The sequence below is a fragment of the Panthera tigris genome, chromosome A2 (assembly GCF_018350195.1).
Source record: "Panthera tigris isolate Pti1 chromosome A2, P.tigris_Pti1_mat1.1, whole genome shotgun sequence".
NCBI lineage: Eukaryota > Metazoa > Chordata > Mammalia > Carnivora > Felidae > Panthera > Panthera tigris.
Genome location: NC_056661.1, coordinates 61,267,570 through 61,284,074, shown reverse-complemented (window position 1 = coordinate 61,284,074; position 16,505 = coordinate 61,267,570). Strand labels below are relative to the sequence as shown.

At 58.2% G+C, this 16,505-nt stretch overlaps 1 protein-coding gene across 3 annotated transcripts in view; it reads right to left on the bottom strand.

Annotated features, from left to right (window-relative positions):
- CCM2 (CCM2 scaffold protein) overlaps positions 1-16,505 on the bottom strand; it is a 41,540-nt gene that overhangs the window by 12,190 nt on the left and 12,845 nt on the right. For 2 of the 3 annotated variants that reach the window (XM_042962986.1, XM_042962997.1), the window contains exon 2: positions 7,213-7,386. In XM_042962986.1, the coding sequence (XP_042818920.1) occupies positions 7,213-7,386 (174 nt within the window). Of the gene's footprint in view, positions 1-7,212; positions 7,387-11,684; positions 12,162-16,505 lie in introns of those variants that run through there. The other variant, XM_042962992.1, reaches the window with a different exon arrangement.

The window sequence follows — 16,505 nt, the reverse complement described above, 5'->3', positions numbered from 1 at the left end:
AAAGCACCAGGCCCAGACACGTTCACGAGTGAATCCTAGCACACGCTGAAGGAAGAAATGATACCAACACTCTATAATCTCTTCTGGAATATAAAACCAGAGAAAACATTTCCTAACCCATTCTATGAGGTGGCATTACCCTAGTATCAAAATCAAAGATCCTACAAGAAAAGAAAAACTACACATCAGTATTTCTCATAAACATAAATGCAAAAATCCTCAATAAAATATTAGCAAATTGAATCCAACAAGGTATAAAGATAATTACGCACAATGACTAGGTGGCATTTATCCAAGGTAGGCAAGGCTGATTCCAAATTCAGAAATAAATTAATGTAATCCATCACACATCAACAGACTAAAACAGAAAATCATATGATCATATCAACAGACACAGAAAAAACCTTTGGCAACATCCAACACCCATTCGTGACAAAAACACTCACCAAAGGAGGAACAGAAAGAAACTTCCTCAACCTGATACACAGCATGAACAAAAACCCTACAGCTATCATCATAACTAATGGTGACGTGCTTGAACATCACTTACAACAGGAAAAAGACACGGATGTCCCCTCTCACCACTGCTTTTCAACGCTGTATTGGAAGTCCTAGCTAAGGCAACGAGACAAGAAAAGGAAATTAGAGGTACAGACTGGGAAAGAAAAAATCAAACTGTGTTTATATGCAGAACCCTCTCCGACTGGGGAACTGAGCAGGTAGGTTACTCTGAAGATCACCGAGCGCGAGCAAGGTAAACACGGAGTCACTGAGCACGAGCAAGATAAACACGGAGGCTCAGGCTGGTCTGCCCAGGGCTATGCCAGGCAATCACCTGCTCACCTCCCCTCGAGGAGGAAACTGGTGGAAATGCACACCGCACACAGCAGCAGGTGCAAGTCGAGCGGACTAAACTTCAGAAAAGCTGCTTTCAACAGCTGTCCGCAGGTGCCAGGCAGCTCTGCAGGGAGACACACACTCGTTCTAAAATGTTTTAGTGGAGACCAGGCGACTCAGCCGGTTAAGGGTCCGACTTCGGCTCAGGTCATGATCTCACGGTTCGTGAGTTCGAGCCCCGCATCGGGCTCTGTGCTGACAGCTCCAAGCCTGGAGCCTGCTTTGGATTCTGCCTCCTCTCTCTGCCCCTCCCCCGCTCGTGCTCTGTCTCTCAAAAATAAACAAACATTTAAAAAAATTTAAAAACAAAACAAAACAATGCTGTGCTGGCAAGGACGTGCAGGACTGGAGCCCTGTGCACTGTTGGTGGGAAATGGTGTGGCTGCTGGGGAAAACTGTGTGTTGGCTCCTCAAGAAATGAAAAATCAAATCACAGTATTCCACTCCCGGGTCTACACCCACAAGACTGGAGAGCAGGATCTCAAAAAGATACGCACACCCACGTCCACAGCAGCATGAACCACAGAGCTTCAGGCTGGAAGCAACACGGACTCTATCCACACAATGGAAAGTGAGTTAGCCTAAGAAGGAAGGTGCACCCCGGGACACCTGGGGGCTCGGTCAGTTAGCATCCAACTCGTTTTTGGCTCAGGTCATCATCTCAGGGTTTCGTGAGTTCGAGCCCTGTGTCAGACTCTGTGCTGACAGCGCAGGGCCTGCTTGGGATTCTCTGCCCCCCTCTCTCTCTGCCCCTCCCCTGATCATGCTCTCTCTCTCTCTCTCTCTCTCAAAAATAAATAAACAACAACAAAAGAAAACAAAACACGGAAGGAAATCGTGCCATAAGGTGCAGGGTGGACTGTGAGGACACTACGCCAGGTGACATAAGCCAGTCACAAAAAAAAACAAACGCTGTGTGATGCCACTTAGATGAGGCACTCGGAGCGGTCAGAACCACAGAGACAGAAGACACAATGGGGGCTCCCTGGGGCTGGGGCAGGGGAGCGGGGAGGTGCTGTGCGGGGACAGCTTCAGGTTTACGAGAGGACAGAGTGACGGAGCCGGACGGTGGTGGCAGCTGTGGAGCGGCGTGGATGTACTCAATCCTCTGAACTGTGTGCTCATAGACGGCTGAGGTGGCAGACTTCGTTATGTGCATTTTAACACAACGGAGCCACAGCAGAGACTTGAGCAGACATTTGCCCCGTGTTCACACCAGCGCTATTCACAACGGTCAGACAAGACGGACACCACCCACCGCCCTGCTGGATGAGGGGTAATAAGTAAAATGTGCGTATACACGCCGGCATGCACCCAGCCATGAGGAGAGACTCTGACACCTCCAACAACACAGCCACAACTGGGGGACGTGGCGCCGGGTGGACCGAGCCAGACACGGAGGGACACACACTGCAAGGTTCCACGTGTCAGAGGTCCCACAGCAGAATGGGGGGTGCCAGGGGCCGGGAAGCTGGGGTTCCACGGGGACGGAGCTTCAGTTTGGGGAGATGAGAACGTTCCGCACACAGATGGTGGCAGGGGCTGCACATAAACGTGAGTGTCCTTTGTGCCACCAAAACACACACTCAAACGTGGTTAATGTGACAAATTTTGTCGTGTATGTTTTACCAGGATAAAAAATGACCACATTAACTTTACTCACTTCATTTGCTAGAAATGTCTCAAATCACCATCAACATGATACTGGGTGTTAACTAGCACTCCTAGCTTCAGTGCTTGGCTGAAGTGAACGTGTCCCAGTTCCGCGTGTGCGGGATATTGCGGGGACTGCCCTGCTTCCCTGCAGCCGCGGGGGGCGGCGGGGGGGGGGGGGGGAGCGGCGGGGGGGGGGGAGAGGGGGGCGGGGACAACGCCGCCCATATCCTCCCTTCCTCTTAGCGCCACCAAGCTTCAGACTCAGGCCAGCGGATCTCCAAAGAGAAGTCTACTTCCTTCATAGGTGAGTCCTCATTCGAGATCTTCTTCGCGGTCGAGTGGGTCTTGGTGAAACAGGGTGGCCTGGCCAGTTCTCACCACACCCTTCCCAAGGTCCTGCAAGGTCCCTGGCCACCCCTGCAGGCCTGGCAGCTGGCCCACACCCACAGCACGCCCAGGGTACCACCACAGCAGGGCCAAGATGATGAAGCATGACAGACCGAGGGGACGTCTGACTGGCAGTCATGTGCCCGGTGGCCTGGCACCAGCGAGGGGCAAGATGATAGAGCCAGGCTGTGTCGGGCACCGCTGACCCCACTGCCTTCCCACCACCCTCACGGGGACCACAGCGGTGTGCTGGCAAGCTCACGCTCCAGACATGGAAGGTGCTTCCAAAACTCCCTGCCGACGGGACACATGCAAGTCCATTTGAAGCTGACCCCAGGCTGGCCTCTTGATGACGTCCACCCCGTGCAGGACTCGATCAGCGATACCCCATGGCAGGCGGGGCCGGCCTGGCGGGAGGGCAGGGCTTTCACACGGGGAGGGGGACACAGGGAGGTGCACGTGGGGACCTAAATGTCTTCTCGATGCCCCAGGCCTGCTGAAGTGGCCCATCCCCACTTGTCGGAAGACAGACAACCCCCGCCCCCCCCCCCCAACACACATGCACACACAGGCATGTACACACCCCTTGCTGGGCAACGATACTCAGGCCTCAAATGGGATGGGCACGTTTCACGACCCTTCACCCTCCCCAGGGTCTGGCCTCAATCAGATCTCAACAGAACACGTCTGGAGACTGAACGCTGACGGGCTATGGGCCTCTCCCCACGGCACAAACGCCACTGGTCCAGCTGTCAGCGGCTCAGCAAGAGTGAGGGCCGCACTCAATGCAGGGGACATTGCACCATGGCTGTGGTGGCCAGGGCCCCCCGTGTAAGAGGGACCCCCAGGCTGCTGCTATCCCCGCCCCTTGGGAGGGCCAGGTGGACACCCAGCTTTGGAAGGTGCGCTGGAATGGAGGCAGTGGCACCATGAGGGGCTCCGTGAAGGTGCAGGTGACCGCATAAGACACCCTGGAGCGAGGGGACGACGGGACTCAGGGAGCAGAGTCAGACAGCACCAAGCAGCCGGGGATGTAAAGCCGGGGCACCACCTAGCGCACACGCACAGCACACAGACACGGACCACACAGAGGGTGTGAGCCGCTTCCAGACCAGAAGCGGGGCCAGAGCAGACGCAGTCCCAGGAGAAGGCGCCCACAGTACAGGCAGACTCGCCGCACCCCTGGGCACCCCGGGGCACCCTGGGGAACAGGAAACCCTTCACAGGTTTGGAAAGGCAAGTCTGGGACACCGCACAGGGGCCGGGCCCAGGTGAGCACAGGGCGCGACCTCAGGGTCCAGACCCACGTCCCCTGTGCCACGGGCAAGCAGGAGCTGCTGGCACACAAACGGCCGCGCGGAAGCCCCTGGAATTCATCCCACAGCTGTCCCTGGCCACAGTACCAAAGCAAGAACAGGTCGCTGCCACTCGCAAAAGCAGAGAAGTGCTGCCCTCCAGGCCCTACATGGCTCCAAGATACTGGGCCCCGCCTTGTGCCCAGCTCCTGCAAAACCACTGGTGCCTGGTACGTGGCTATGGCCGTGGCCCGCACAAGTGAACCGGACAGACTCTCTGTGAGAGCTGAGCCCAGCTCGGCACCAGCTGGCAGCTGCTCTTTGGGCAAACACATCCCATGCCCAAGCACGATCACGGTCTTACCGCAGAGCCCTGGGACCCCATAGACGCGCGGGGCTCCCCTTAGCTCACCCTATGGCCTCACGATGCCCACATGCAGCTGACGGAAGGTGGAGGCTCTAGCTTGGCTCAAGTACCCGGGAACATGCCAGCACACAGCAGTCCTCATCACGGCGGCAGACTCTGTGATCCCGAAAGGCGCCGTCCCGCGAGGGAGCCAAGTCAGCCCTGGCATGTGGCCCAGGGACAGGTTCGTGTCAGCCGGCCCTGCCCATTCCAAGTGACATTTCGTACATACAGGTGCGGGCTTGGGCTGTGGCTCCCTTGGAAAACTGAGCCAGCCCCTCATCCCTTCACAAAGGAAGCTGTCCCCTTCATTCTTCCCGGGAGACACCGTGTGGAACTGGTGTCGATTCTCCAAACGCCGGAGAGAGCACTCCAGGGAGAGCACGGGGGCCTGGAGGCTTCTGGATGGAAGGTTCTGGATGGGCCACTGAGCATAGTCACTAGGTACAGCGCAATTCAAACCACCCTGTCCTCCTGCTACATGTGGCGGGGCTCAAGGAGGCAGTCCACCTGCTGGCCGCCATCTTTTCCACCTTGACCCTGGGCCCCGTGGCTGCTGTCCTCCGTTCTCCCTGTGGACAACGTGGTCCTCCCCGTCCCTGCTCATCAGAAGTTCCCTGATGACGTGTGGGTGTGAACCACTCGTGCTGTGCTTGGCTTCTCAAATCTCTAGGTTTGTCTTTTGCCCCAAACAGCTTCTCGGCGCCCCCTCCAGGACTCTAACGACACCCACACTGGGAAGTGTGCTCTGGTCCCACAGCGGCCATCCAGGGCACTCCTCTTTCCCACTGGGCAATGAAGGACGCTCCGGCTCCCCCAGGGCCCCCAGACACCCTAGTGTCCCCCAGGTTCATTGGGGGCGAAAGTCCCTGTTCCCAGGGAGGGCACAGGCCCCCATTCACCCTTGTTCGGTGGCGGGGCAGAGCTGGGGCCTCAGGCTTTCCCACCATGTTTGTTCTTAGACATTGTCTGTCCTGCTAGACCATCGCCTTCCTGGTCTTCAGGCCAGAGGGAGCGGCTTCTGTTGGGGTGTGTCCACACCTGTGGGTGTCTCTGGGTTGCCAGCCTCTTTGGCTCCAAGCCTGGGATACAGGTGGAGAGAGAGATACCAGGGGCCTCCTGTCGGGCCCACAGGCCCCTGGGGCTCTGCCCTCTGCCAACCTTGCAGAGCTTTCTCACTGTCACTGCACGGATGACGCCCAGGACTTCAGTCGTCATGGTAAGAGGGACAAGGACGTGCAGCAGAAATCCCCAACCTTACTCTGTGGTTTAACGCAGGCCACCTTCCCCAGCACCTGTTCTGCCCTCCTCACGTGGCTCCGACTCTTCCCAGTTCTTCCTGCAACCACACAAAACCAGCCTGTCCCTTGTCCCAGTGCTGCCGCGGCCAGTCCACACACTCTCACGGGGGTCTGGGCTCCTGCCTGGGCTGGAGCCTAGGCTCTGGGCCCACATCTCCACCCTCACACTGTGTCCCCTCCCAACGGGGGCCCGTGTCCCGCGAGGTCACACTGGCGGCTGGCACAGGTCCCACCTCACGGTCCGGAGGCCACCTCTCCTCCTCCACACCTGATGGGCCTCCTGGACCGACCTCTCATCTCCTCTGGCTCCCTTTCCGTCTCCTGTTGACAAACTTCCTATCTCTTCATCTTCCCATTATTCTTTCCCAGTGCCTCTCCTGATTTTCATCCACAAAACACACACTGACATCCTTTTGTCCCAAAGGCTCTGGTCTTCAGCCCTTTATTTAAAAGTGGATCCTGTCGCCTCACAGTTCGCAGTATCTCCTCTTACCTCTTCCAGAACATTCCACTTTCCCACTGTGTCCTGCACGGCTGCTGTCACATCCACGTTTGCTTGTGCCTGTCTCAGGCTCCATCTTGAGGTCACCTTTCCTCAAATGTATACGAACCTCAGAGCCCCTGACAGAAGCCGTGCATGGGCGGCGGGGCGGTAACCGGGTCAGCACGCAGACAGCAGGCCGCGGGGATGCACCTTCCACTCTGTGCATAGGCTGGCTTGACTCCCCGTCTTCACTCTGGGTCGCCCAAACCCTCCTCCATGCCAGGCGTCCCCACGTCTGAGCCTCCCCAATCCCATGTGTCTGCCTGGGACACCGCCCATCTCCCTGGTCACCTGATGGCCCGGCCAGAGTGGAACCCCCTCTAGGGACACACGTTGGCCCAAGGCGTTTCTGACCTGGGGGTCAGGCTGGACCGCCATGTATCCCCTCCGCACACCGTGCTCCCTCTCTGAGCACGGGGGCCATGGTCCTGGAGGAGCCCCCTCCACACCTCCCTGACCTTGAGGCCGCGGCCCCCCTCTGGCTCGTGTCCACCCAGCGAGCATGGGATTTGACAAGGTTCAGGCCGTGACCATGACACACAGAACACGCATGCCCGCCCGCCCTCGAGAGAAAGGAGGAGGCTGCTCCGGTGGAAAGAGCCGGAAATGGGGCCAGAAGGCAGGAGGCTGGAGCGTGGGCACAGTCCCCACAGGCCACCGAGACGGGACAGCGGGCAGAGCAGCGTGGCGTGAGCGCTGGGCAGCACGTCCTGTGGCTGGACTTACCTTCACCTCCTTCTCGATGTAGTCGCTCAGCAGTCTGTCAGGCTCCACGCGCTCAGGCAGGGACAGAGCCACAGTGTGCAGAGGGCGCCTCTCTGTCACCTTCTCATGGGCTTTCTTATCTCTACTCTTTTCACCTTTTAGGAATACTCGTTTAAACGGCGACACAATCCCGGGCTGCGGGCAGAAATGGCAAGGATTAGAGTTCGTTATTCCTGAAGGCTTTGTGTTGCCCCCACAGCTAACAAGCTGAAGCCACCAAGCACGGTCCCCACGCATAGGGGCCACCCTCGTGGGCCTGGAATGCACAGGCCGAGGGCCAGTGCGCACCGGGGTGGGGGCCCGTCCCTCACCCACTCACAGACACGCAGGTGCACAGGGGGGCCATCCCTCATCCATCACAGACACGCAGGTGCACGCAGGCCCGTCCCTTACCCACTCACAGACACCCAGAAGGACAAGGGCCCATTGTCCAGGCAAGTGACCTCATGGCTAAGAAGAGAACGGGAAGGGGGCCCCTCAGAAGACAGGGGTGTAGTGCCACCCAACCCCCTGACACCAGCAGGTCACTTCACCCCAGGACCCCGAGCAGGTGTCATGGCCTCACAAAGGCTGCAGCACAACAGCCCCATGCCTACCCGCCTCTTTTCGACACGTGCACTCTGCGTTCCCTTCCCTCGTCCAGGGCCTCGCTGACCCCGGGTGCTGACCAGCACGGGGCGACCCACACACCGATCGGGGTCTCCTCTGGAGCCCAACCCTACAACCAAAGTCAACCCACAGAGCATGAGCAAGGGGGTGCGGCCAACAAGTCAGCCTGACCTGGCAGCCCCAGGAACAGGCCTGAGGTCCCCTCCCTGTGACTCTGCAGGAAAGCCCCTCAACGCCTGGGCACAGATGCTCACACAGTCACACCACAGTTGCCGCACGCCCGCACACGGACACCGAGGCGCACTGTGTCCAGCCAGCCCGAAGGATCGCAAACCAGAGAAAACCCACACACAGCCTCACTGGGAAGCAGCGTCCCATCAGTCTGAGAGGGCAGCTCGCCAGCCTATGTGGCCTGGCGCCGGAAGGCAGCCGGGACCCAAGGCCCAGCCTGGACCCACACTCACGGAAATAGCTGGAGGCCGACACCACAGAACATTCCTCACAAGCTCTTGCTTCTGTGTCCCCTATGCACAGGATAGGGCCGTAGGACAAATCCCACACAAATCCCACCACCATGACCTCTGAAGCTATGAGGCTCCTCCCCAGCCCGTCAGCCTCGCGGGCAGAGGTGAAGAGGGGCAGGGACCACCCCCCAGCAAAAGCAGGCAAGGCCTCGGTGCCTCTCAGCACACCTGCACCCACCAGCACATTCTGCTACGCAGCCTCACCCCCTCCCTGGAGCACCTCCCCCTTGCCTTGGAGCACTCCCTCCCTGCCCTGGAGCACCTCCTCCTACCCCGGGAGCACCTCCCCCTCCCCTGAAGTACCCCCTCCCTGCCCTGGAGCACTTCTCCCTCCCCTGGAGCATCTCCTCCTCCCTTGGAGCATCCCCTCCATGCCCTGGAGCACCTCCTTCCTGCCCTGGAACACCCCCTCCCTGCCCTGGAGCACCTCCTCCTACCCTGGAGCACCTCTTCCCTGCCCTGGAGTACCTCCCCCTCCCTGCCCTGGAGCACCTCCCCCCTGCCCTGGAGCACCTCTTCCCTGCCCTAAAGCACCTCCCCCACACCCAGGAGCACCTCCCCCTCCCCTGGAGCACCTACTCCCTGCCCTGTAGCACGTCCTCCCTCCCTGAAGCACCTCGTCCTCCCCTGGAGCACCCCCTCCATGCCCTGGAGCACCTCCTCCACACCCGGGAGCACCTCCCCCACACCCTGGAGCAACTCCTCCTCTCCTGAGCACCTCATCCCCCACCCTGGAGCACCTCCCCCCTGCCCTGGAGCATCTCCTCCTCCCCTGGAGCATCTCCCCCTTGCCCTGGAGCACCCTTCTCCTCCCACTCCCCATGCCCCCTCCATGGAAGGCCTCAGCGCTCTTGCCAGGGGTGAGTGGAATAAGGAAGGAGGCCCACAGGGCTACCATGGAAGCTGGATGATGTCCACGCGGAGCTTCACGTACTTGTCTCTACTCTCATCTGTATTTCGAACCTTCCATCTCACTAAGTGTCTTACGTAAGGACAAGCACAGCTCCTGCCAGTGATTCAGCTGAGACAAGATAGATGCCTGGTGTCACCGGAACACGGCCACCACAGGCACGTGACGGACTGAAAAGAGACAGAGCATCTCCAAGGAGCCCACCTGCCCCTGGGGTCTGGGCAGACCCCAGGGGGTTCCAGCCCCACACAGTTTTGGGGAGTGGCTGAGAGTGGGGGTGCTCTGGGTAAAAGCCTGGGGGCATCAGAGCAGGTGGGCACTGTGTGCAACTCCCACAGAGAACGGTGGGAAACAGTCACCCACAATTGGCCCGACACCAACAGTAAACTTCAAGTTGAAAACAACCCTGGAAATTTAGTAGAGCGAACACCGCGTCTCACCAGCCCCACTCCAGGCGGGCCACACTGGACTGTGGCCACCACCCTGGCCCACACCCTCGTCATCAGGGCCCTTCCTGATCACTGGCTTCTGAACACAGAGCACCTCCCAGGCCCTGTGACAGGTGTGCACTACCCCAGGGCTGTGGAAAAACTGAGGCAGCACACAAAAACCTCAACCTTCTTGAAACCTACAATTTGCACAGATGCTGACGTCTGTCCCCATACCACCTCCACTTGGCAGCCCCGCAGAGCTCACACTCCTGGATCACAACCAGCTGCGGCACCTGGGAGCAACGGGAACTGACCTCTGAGAGGAGAGGTTTGCCAAGGTCAGCTTCTCGCCACGAAGCCCAGGCCAGATTACCAGGCGCACTGATCACACGTGACCCGCAGTGTTACTTTCAGGTTGAGACACAGCTCATAGAGTTAGTCTGCGCACACGGTCTGTGCTGCGAGGGACCCCGGGCCTCCCCCTGCAGGCCGCTCTCAGGGCAGGCCCTCTGCGGGCCGATAAACAGCACCTGTCTGGCCCCTGCAGGCAGAGGAAACCAGGACAGCCACCTCCTACTGCCCAGGGGCCACCGTCCCCCTACTGAGCCCCACACCATCAGCCTCTGCTGCACGGGACCCCGCACAGGACCTCAGCGCTTGGGAGAGCAGGAAGTACTAGCTGGTGAACACTCAGTGCCTGTGCTGACCGGCCAACAGGCAGGCCCCATGGGTAGATGACACAATTCTTACATCGAGAAGGCGCAGTCAGGCAGGGGAGTCAGCCCAGAGCAGGTGAACAGGCATTAAATCCACAATAAAAAATGATGCCTGCTGTGTATCTCTGACAGAACCAGGGGACAGTGGTCTCTACTGGGAACCTATATTAATCTTAAGGCAACATAATCGTAAGGCAACACATACCACCTGGCCGCGTGTGCACAATCGGAGCTCAGTGTGCTCTGCACAAAGTCCCCAGCAGCCCCGGAAGGGAGGGGACGCGCTGAGCACGGGGGCGCCTCCGTGCAGGTGCAGGCATTCTCAAGGACGTATTGTATTTAATCCTTTACCTAATGATACAGAACCCGCCCCAAGTGCAAGGCCATGGCATCCTTAAGTTCAGCACTGAGCAAATGTGTAATGAGTACCTCGTTCGTGCCCGGCACTGGGGCAGCTGTGCACGGTGGTAGGGGCCATGCGGGGCTGTGGTCGACACTGGAGGAGGCACTGGAGCCAGAGTGGGAGTCAGGTAGAAGGCCCCGAGGCTACGCTTCCGTCCAGCTGGGCACGTCAGTGGCTCCTGCCCAATAGACTCACATCTGCCCCAGGCGCACGCGGCTAAGTGGAAACCCCCTGCGGTGAGTGTCCAGACACACACACATAGCACCTTCATCTCACACCTATGCTGCAACACTGCTCATCTTTTTTTTTTTTTTAAGATTTTATTTTTCAGCCCCAATGTGGGGCTCAAACTAACGACCCCGACAGCAAGAGCCGCTGACCCTTCCGACTGAGCCAGCTGGGAACCCCAACAGATAAGCTTTCTAAATCATCTTCAGTACTAAGTTCCTGCCAATAGGACACAGCCCATGCCCTCGGGCCTCCCGCAGGCCTGGGTCCCCATGGCTGCAGACATGCAGGCCACCCACGGGCGTCACCCACAAGATCCTGGCCACACATGTACATGTGCTTTCTCTTCATCCTTTCCCTGATTCGCTTTCCAGCTCAGATCCTGGGTCCCAGCCGACCACCGTCCCCTGCACACGGGACACCTGAGGCCTCCTGCCTCTTGAGTTATGACGACGGCATCACTCACCATCCACTACCAGCCACCACTTCTCAGACCCGGAAGCCACAGGAACCCTCCTCCCCTCTTCCCAAAGCAGGGGTGGGGGGGCCCGGGGCGGCCCAGGCCCACGCCATCATCCTCGCTGGCTCCAGCCCCACAGGGCCGACACCTACCTCGTTCTCCATGGGACACGGGCCGGCCAGCAGGTGTGTCCGAACAGGGACTTCAGGGAGGAACTTTAGGGAGGGACTTGGGAAGAGCGCTGGTTCCTCCCTGCACTGGCCGTTTGCTCCTCCCTCCTCTGCTCACTCCTGATCGTGATGAAAACACGCTCGGATGGCAGCCCTCCCCCCGAAAGACACGTATGAGAAACAGGAAGATGGAGACCACAGCTTCCTTCTGCAAACCCACTGAAGCCGTTCAGCTCCGTCAACAGCATGAGAAGTGGGCAGCATGTCTAAGTGCCCACAAAGCCCGAAAACAGCCGCGGGCACGGACAGACGGGAGCGGAGCCGCACCCTCACCGCCTCAGCGTGTCCAGCAGGGCACACGGGCAGCCTCCCCACGCTTCCAGCCAGGGCCGCGGCTCGACCGAACCGCATGACTGCAATCCTGCACCAGCACAAACAAGAGTGAGTGAGCAAACCCAGAGCCCACAGGGCTCCCCCCTCCACCGCTGGGGGGTGCCTCCTGGCCCTCAGGCTCCCCCCCCCGCCCCCGGGCTCCTGAGCTGGGGCCCCCACTGTGACCCTGAAGAGCGTGTCTCTGAGCAAGTTCCCGTCAACGTCTTCGGGGTCAAAGCCGCTCATGTGGAAAAGCGGAAGCTCGTGAGCTGCCGGTGAAGGCCCTTGCACAGAACATTCCAGAACAGCCTGCCGACAGGGAAGGCTAGCAACTAAGCGTCTGGTGAGAGCAAGCACGTATGCTCATTGGTCAACAGTCAAACTCAACAATTACAACAGGTTTGTTATTAGCATGAACCCAATCCACGTGCTGACTTTCAACAGCCTTTTGCCCATGAAAGTGGCCAATGCCTGTGATTCCATTTAGACTGTGGCAAAGTTCAGTACTTCCCGATTCTGAGAAGACCAAAGCTCCAAGGCGATCACTCTGTGCCTCAGTTACCACCCGTGCACCCCAGATGGAGAAGGTGCCATAGCACAGGAAGGCTGCCGTATCAGACTGGCTGGAAGAAGACCTGGTCCTGGCTGGAAGGAGACCCGATCCTGGCTGGACTGTCCCTTTATCTCCTTAGGAACTTGCGGCCGCATGCTGCCTGACCTCGGATTTCTCCTTCTTCCTCAAAGCCGCCCCCGCGAAGCAGGACCTCATGGCCCTGGTCCCCACCTGGCCGATGAGAGCAGATGCGGGCTGACCCCCCGACCCAGGCACAACTCCAGGAAGCCCTGGGAAGTGCCTACCTGCCAGGTGGCCTGCTCCCACACATACCACGGTTGCCTGCTGGATGAGAAAGACAGGCCAGTGAACACCTAGCAGATGCTGCAGAGAGACAAGAATGGACACATGCCCCTTGCAGGTGTCTGGGGAGGGCGTGGATGGAACCAGCCCACTAGTAGACCGTCCGGCCAATGTGCCCATGGCGCTAACGCTGAACCCCAATTAAACAACACACACCAGCCCCCAAAACAATTCCATTCTCAGTAGGGCTGTGACACAAAAACACTGTACTCAACGATCATCGTACTTTGAACTTCATCCGTGAAGATGTTGTGGGAATCCGTTCCCTCTCCGTGTCCCTGATTTTCCCTCTTGGGCCACAAAACTGAACATACGCACTACCAGTCCCTTTTTACGGGAAGTTTGCTTGCCCTGTCCTAGAACACAAAGCAAAACATGAAAAACAAGACAAGAAAGAAACACTACAGGCCACGGACGCCAGACCCATAGCCTGTAGGTGATCCAGGAGGGGACAAGGGCGAGCATAGGGTCAAGGGCGGGTATGGCGACCCAGGAGGGGTCGGGAGGGGCATGACAACCCAGGAGGGGTCAAGGGGGGGCAGACTGGAAGGGACTCAAATCCTGAAGACAGTGCTAAGACACTGGCTCTACAGACTTGGAAAAGACCTTGTACGAAGGCCGACTGGGACAGATGGACCCCAGACACGCAGACCCAGCGTCATAAAACTGCAGGGCTCCAACAGGGGACTTAAAGCATTCTGACAAGAAAATGTGGAAGGGCTTCCCGTTCTGGAAGGAGCTCAGAAGCATCCCTGTCAAGCTCTGCGGAGCAATTATTTTGAACCTAAAAGTTCATATGAGGTCAAACTGTCCATCAAGTTCAGGCAGAGCAAGGTCAAGTTCATATGTGCAGTGCTGGGGAATGTTTATACCCCAAAAACTCTTGGGGAGAGGAGGGGAGGGGGGTGAGGAAAGGAGGGGATGAGGAGAGAAGGGGAAGGGAGGGGGAGGGGAGGGGAAGGGGAAAGGAGGAGGAGGAGGAGGAGGAGGAGGGGAAGGGAAAGGAGGACGGGAGGGGAAAGGAGGAGGGGAGGGGGATGAGGAGAGGAGGGGATGAGGAGAGGAGAGGAGGGGAAGGGAGGGGAGGGGAAGGGGGGAGGAGGAGGAGGACATGTGAGAGGACGAAGGTGGACACCAATGTCTGACCAGGTCCTAGCACTTTGGGGCTCGTCACAGCGACCACAGAGCACCTGGCGTACCCCCCCCTCCCCGCCCCCATGACAAAAGCTGAGCACAAAGCTAAAGGAAACAGGCTGCTCCGGAGTTTGCTCTGGTCATCCTCCCTTCTCTCTGGTCACAGCAGCCACAGCAAATCTGATCCTTTACCATCACCCAACGTAACTGAGGACAATCCATGGCCATCGCCTTGCAGATGCTCATGTAGCCCACCCTCTGGCCAGTGGCAGGGGACAGCTTGGGGGAGACCCTGGGGACAGCTCAGGGGACAGCTTGGGGGATGGCTCAGGGGAGAGCTTAGGGGAGAGCTCAGGGGACAGCTTGGGGGGAGAGATCAGGGGAGAGCTTGGGGGACAGCTCAGGGGACAGCTCGGGGGACAGCTCAGGGGAGAGCTTGGGGGACAGCTCGGGGGATGGCTTGGGGGACAGCTCGGGGGATGGCTTGGGGGAGAGCTCGGGGGAGAGCTCAGGGGACAGCTCAGGGGAGAGCTCAGGGGACAGCTCAGGGGAGCAGCTTGGGGGACAGCTCAGGGGAGAGCTCAGGGGACAGCTCAGGGGAGCAGCTTGGGGGACAGCTCAGGGGAGAGCTCGGGGGATGGCTCAGGGACAGCTTGGTGGAGAGCTCAGGAGACAGCTCGGGGACAGCTTGGAGGACAGCTCGGAGCACAGTTCAGGGACAGCTCAGACCGGGGAGGAGCCACCGGGAGCACTACTGCCCCTGCAGGAAAGCACTGAGGTGTTTGCTGGCACTCGTTCTGGGGACTTGGTGACAGAGCGAGGAGACGAGCTTTCTGCATTTAAAGACCTTAGGAGTTCAGAGTGACAGTTCCAAATCCATCTGGGATGACAGGGTCACGGATCAGCTTCCTGGGCAGGCTGTGCCCCAGCCTCCATGACGAGAGTCCACACATAACGATGCAAATGCAAGCACACTGCCACTTTATCCTCAAACACACACAGCAGGTGCAAAATGATACCAGGGTTATTACCAATAAGACGATCATAGAAAACAACTTGTTTAGGGCTTTTTTTGTAGGTCTCGTCCTTGGTGCAGAACCCACTGGGGGCATGCGTCAAATGTCCACGGTTTAATTACCTCAAATAACTCTTCCCTGAGGGGTTATCCTTTTTGTTGGTTTACACCCATTTTTTTTAAGTTTATTTATTTTGAGAGAAGGTGGGGGCAGAAAGACAGGGAGGGGCAGAGACAGACAGAGAGAGACAGAGAGAGAGACATCCCAAGCAGGCTCTGCACTGCCAGCCCAGAGCACACAGGGCTCCATCCCACGAACTGTGAGACCACAACCTGAGCCAAAACCAAGAGTCGGACGCTTAACCGACTGAGCCACCCAGGTGCCCCTACATCATTTTTGATACACGTTTTGCTTTTCCTTTCCAAGTGACATTTTAAGAAGCTTCTATTCAATTTATAATATTACAGAACATTGGATGGTTGCGGTCATGAGGCTTATGCTAAGCGGTCCCACTCTCCTTGCCTCCAGGTGACCACTTACAAACTATCAGAGTGAGTACACCCACACGCATGTCCTGGGGCCCACTCACAGGGCTCTCCAGTCATGCCACCCCGACAGCCGGCGTGTGGGCGCAGCGCGGTTTGGGGAACGTGCACCTACATGTGGCGTGTGGCCATGATGCACGGCTCAGGGCACAAACTGCTCCCCACTGCTGCCAGCAGGTCCCTGGGTGGTCCTCGGAAGTGGGATGCTGGTTCAGTCAATGCCACGGCGCCCTGTCAGCTAGGGGGTTTCCGCGGACCTGGGGGGGAGGGACTGATGGCCAGAGGTGCTCTCGGTTTGCATTTCTGTTCTAAGGAGTCTGAGCTGTGTCTTCACACATCAAAACCCTTTTGCGTTTCTCTTTCCATGAGCTGTCTGTTCCCACGTCTTGCCTGTTTCTCCTCTCAGCCCCGGGCCTCTGCTCTGCCTTCCATGTGTTATTTACGAGATGTTCACCTTCCCTGTTAGAAGTCGCAGGTCTTGTTCTCTCCACCTATTTGTCTTTTTACTCTGCTTATGTGTATGTTACGGCTCAACTAGTTTGTTTCTCACTTCAGTCTCTGTCTATCTGCTGTTCGTCGGCACAGAGTACGAAGGACGCATGCGTTTTACCCTTCTGTGTGCGGCCCCGCGCCTGCGGCAACTCCTCGGGGGAGCGTGAAGTTGAGTCATTGGGCTCCAGAGAAGAGACGGGTGGCATCTTTGCGGGGTCCCAGGGGGACCAACACAATCACGGGACCGCCATCCCGTCCAATCACGAGACAGGTCCTGTTTCCACCAGCGCTGGTCTGTTTCAGGAGTCTGTCTCGCGGACAATTTTGG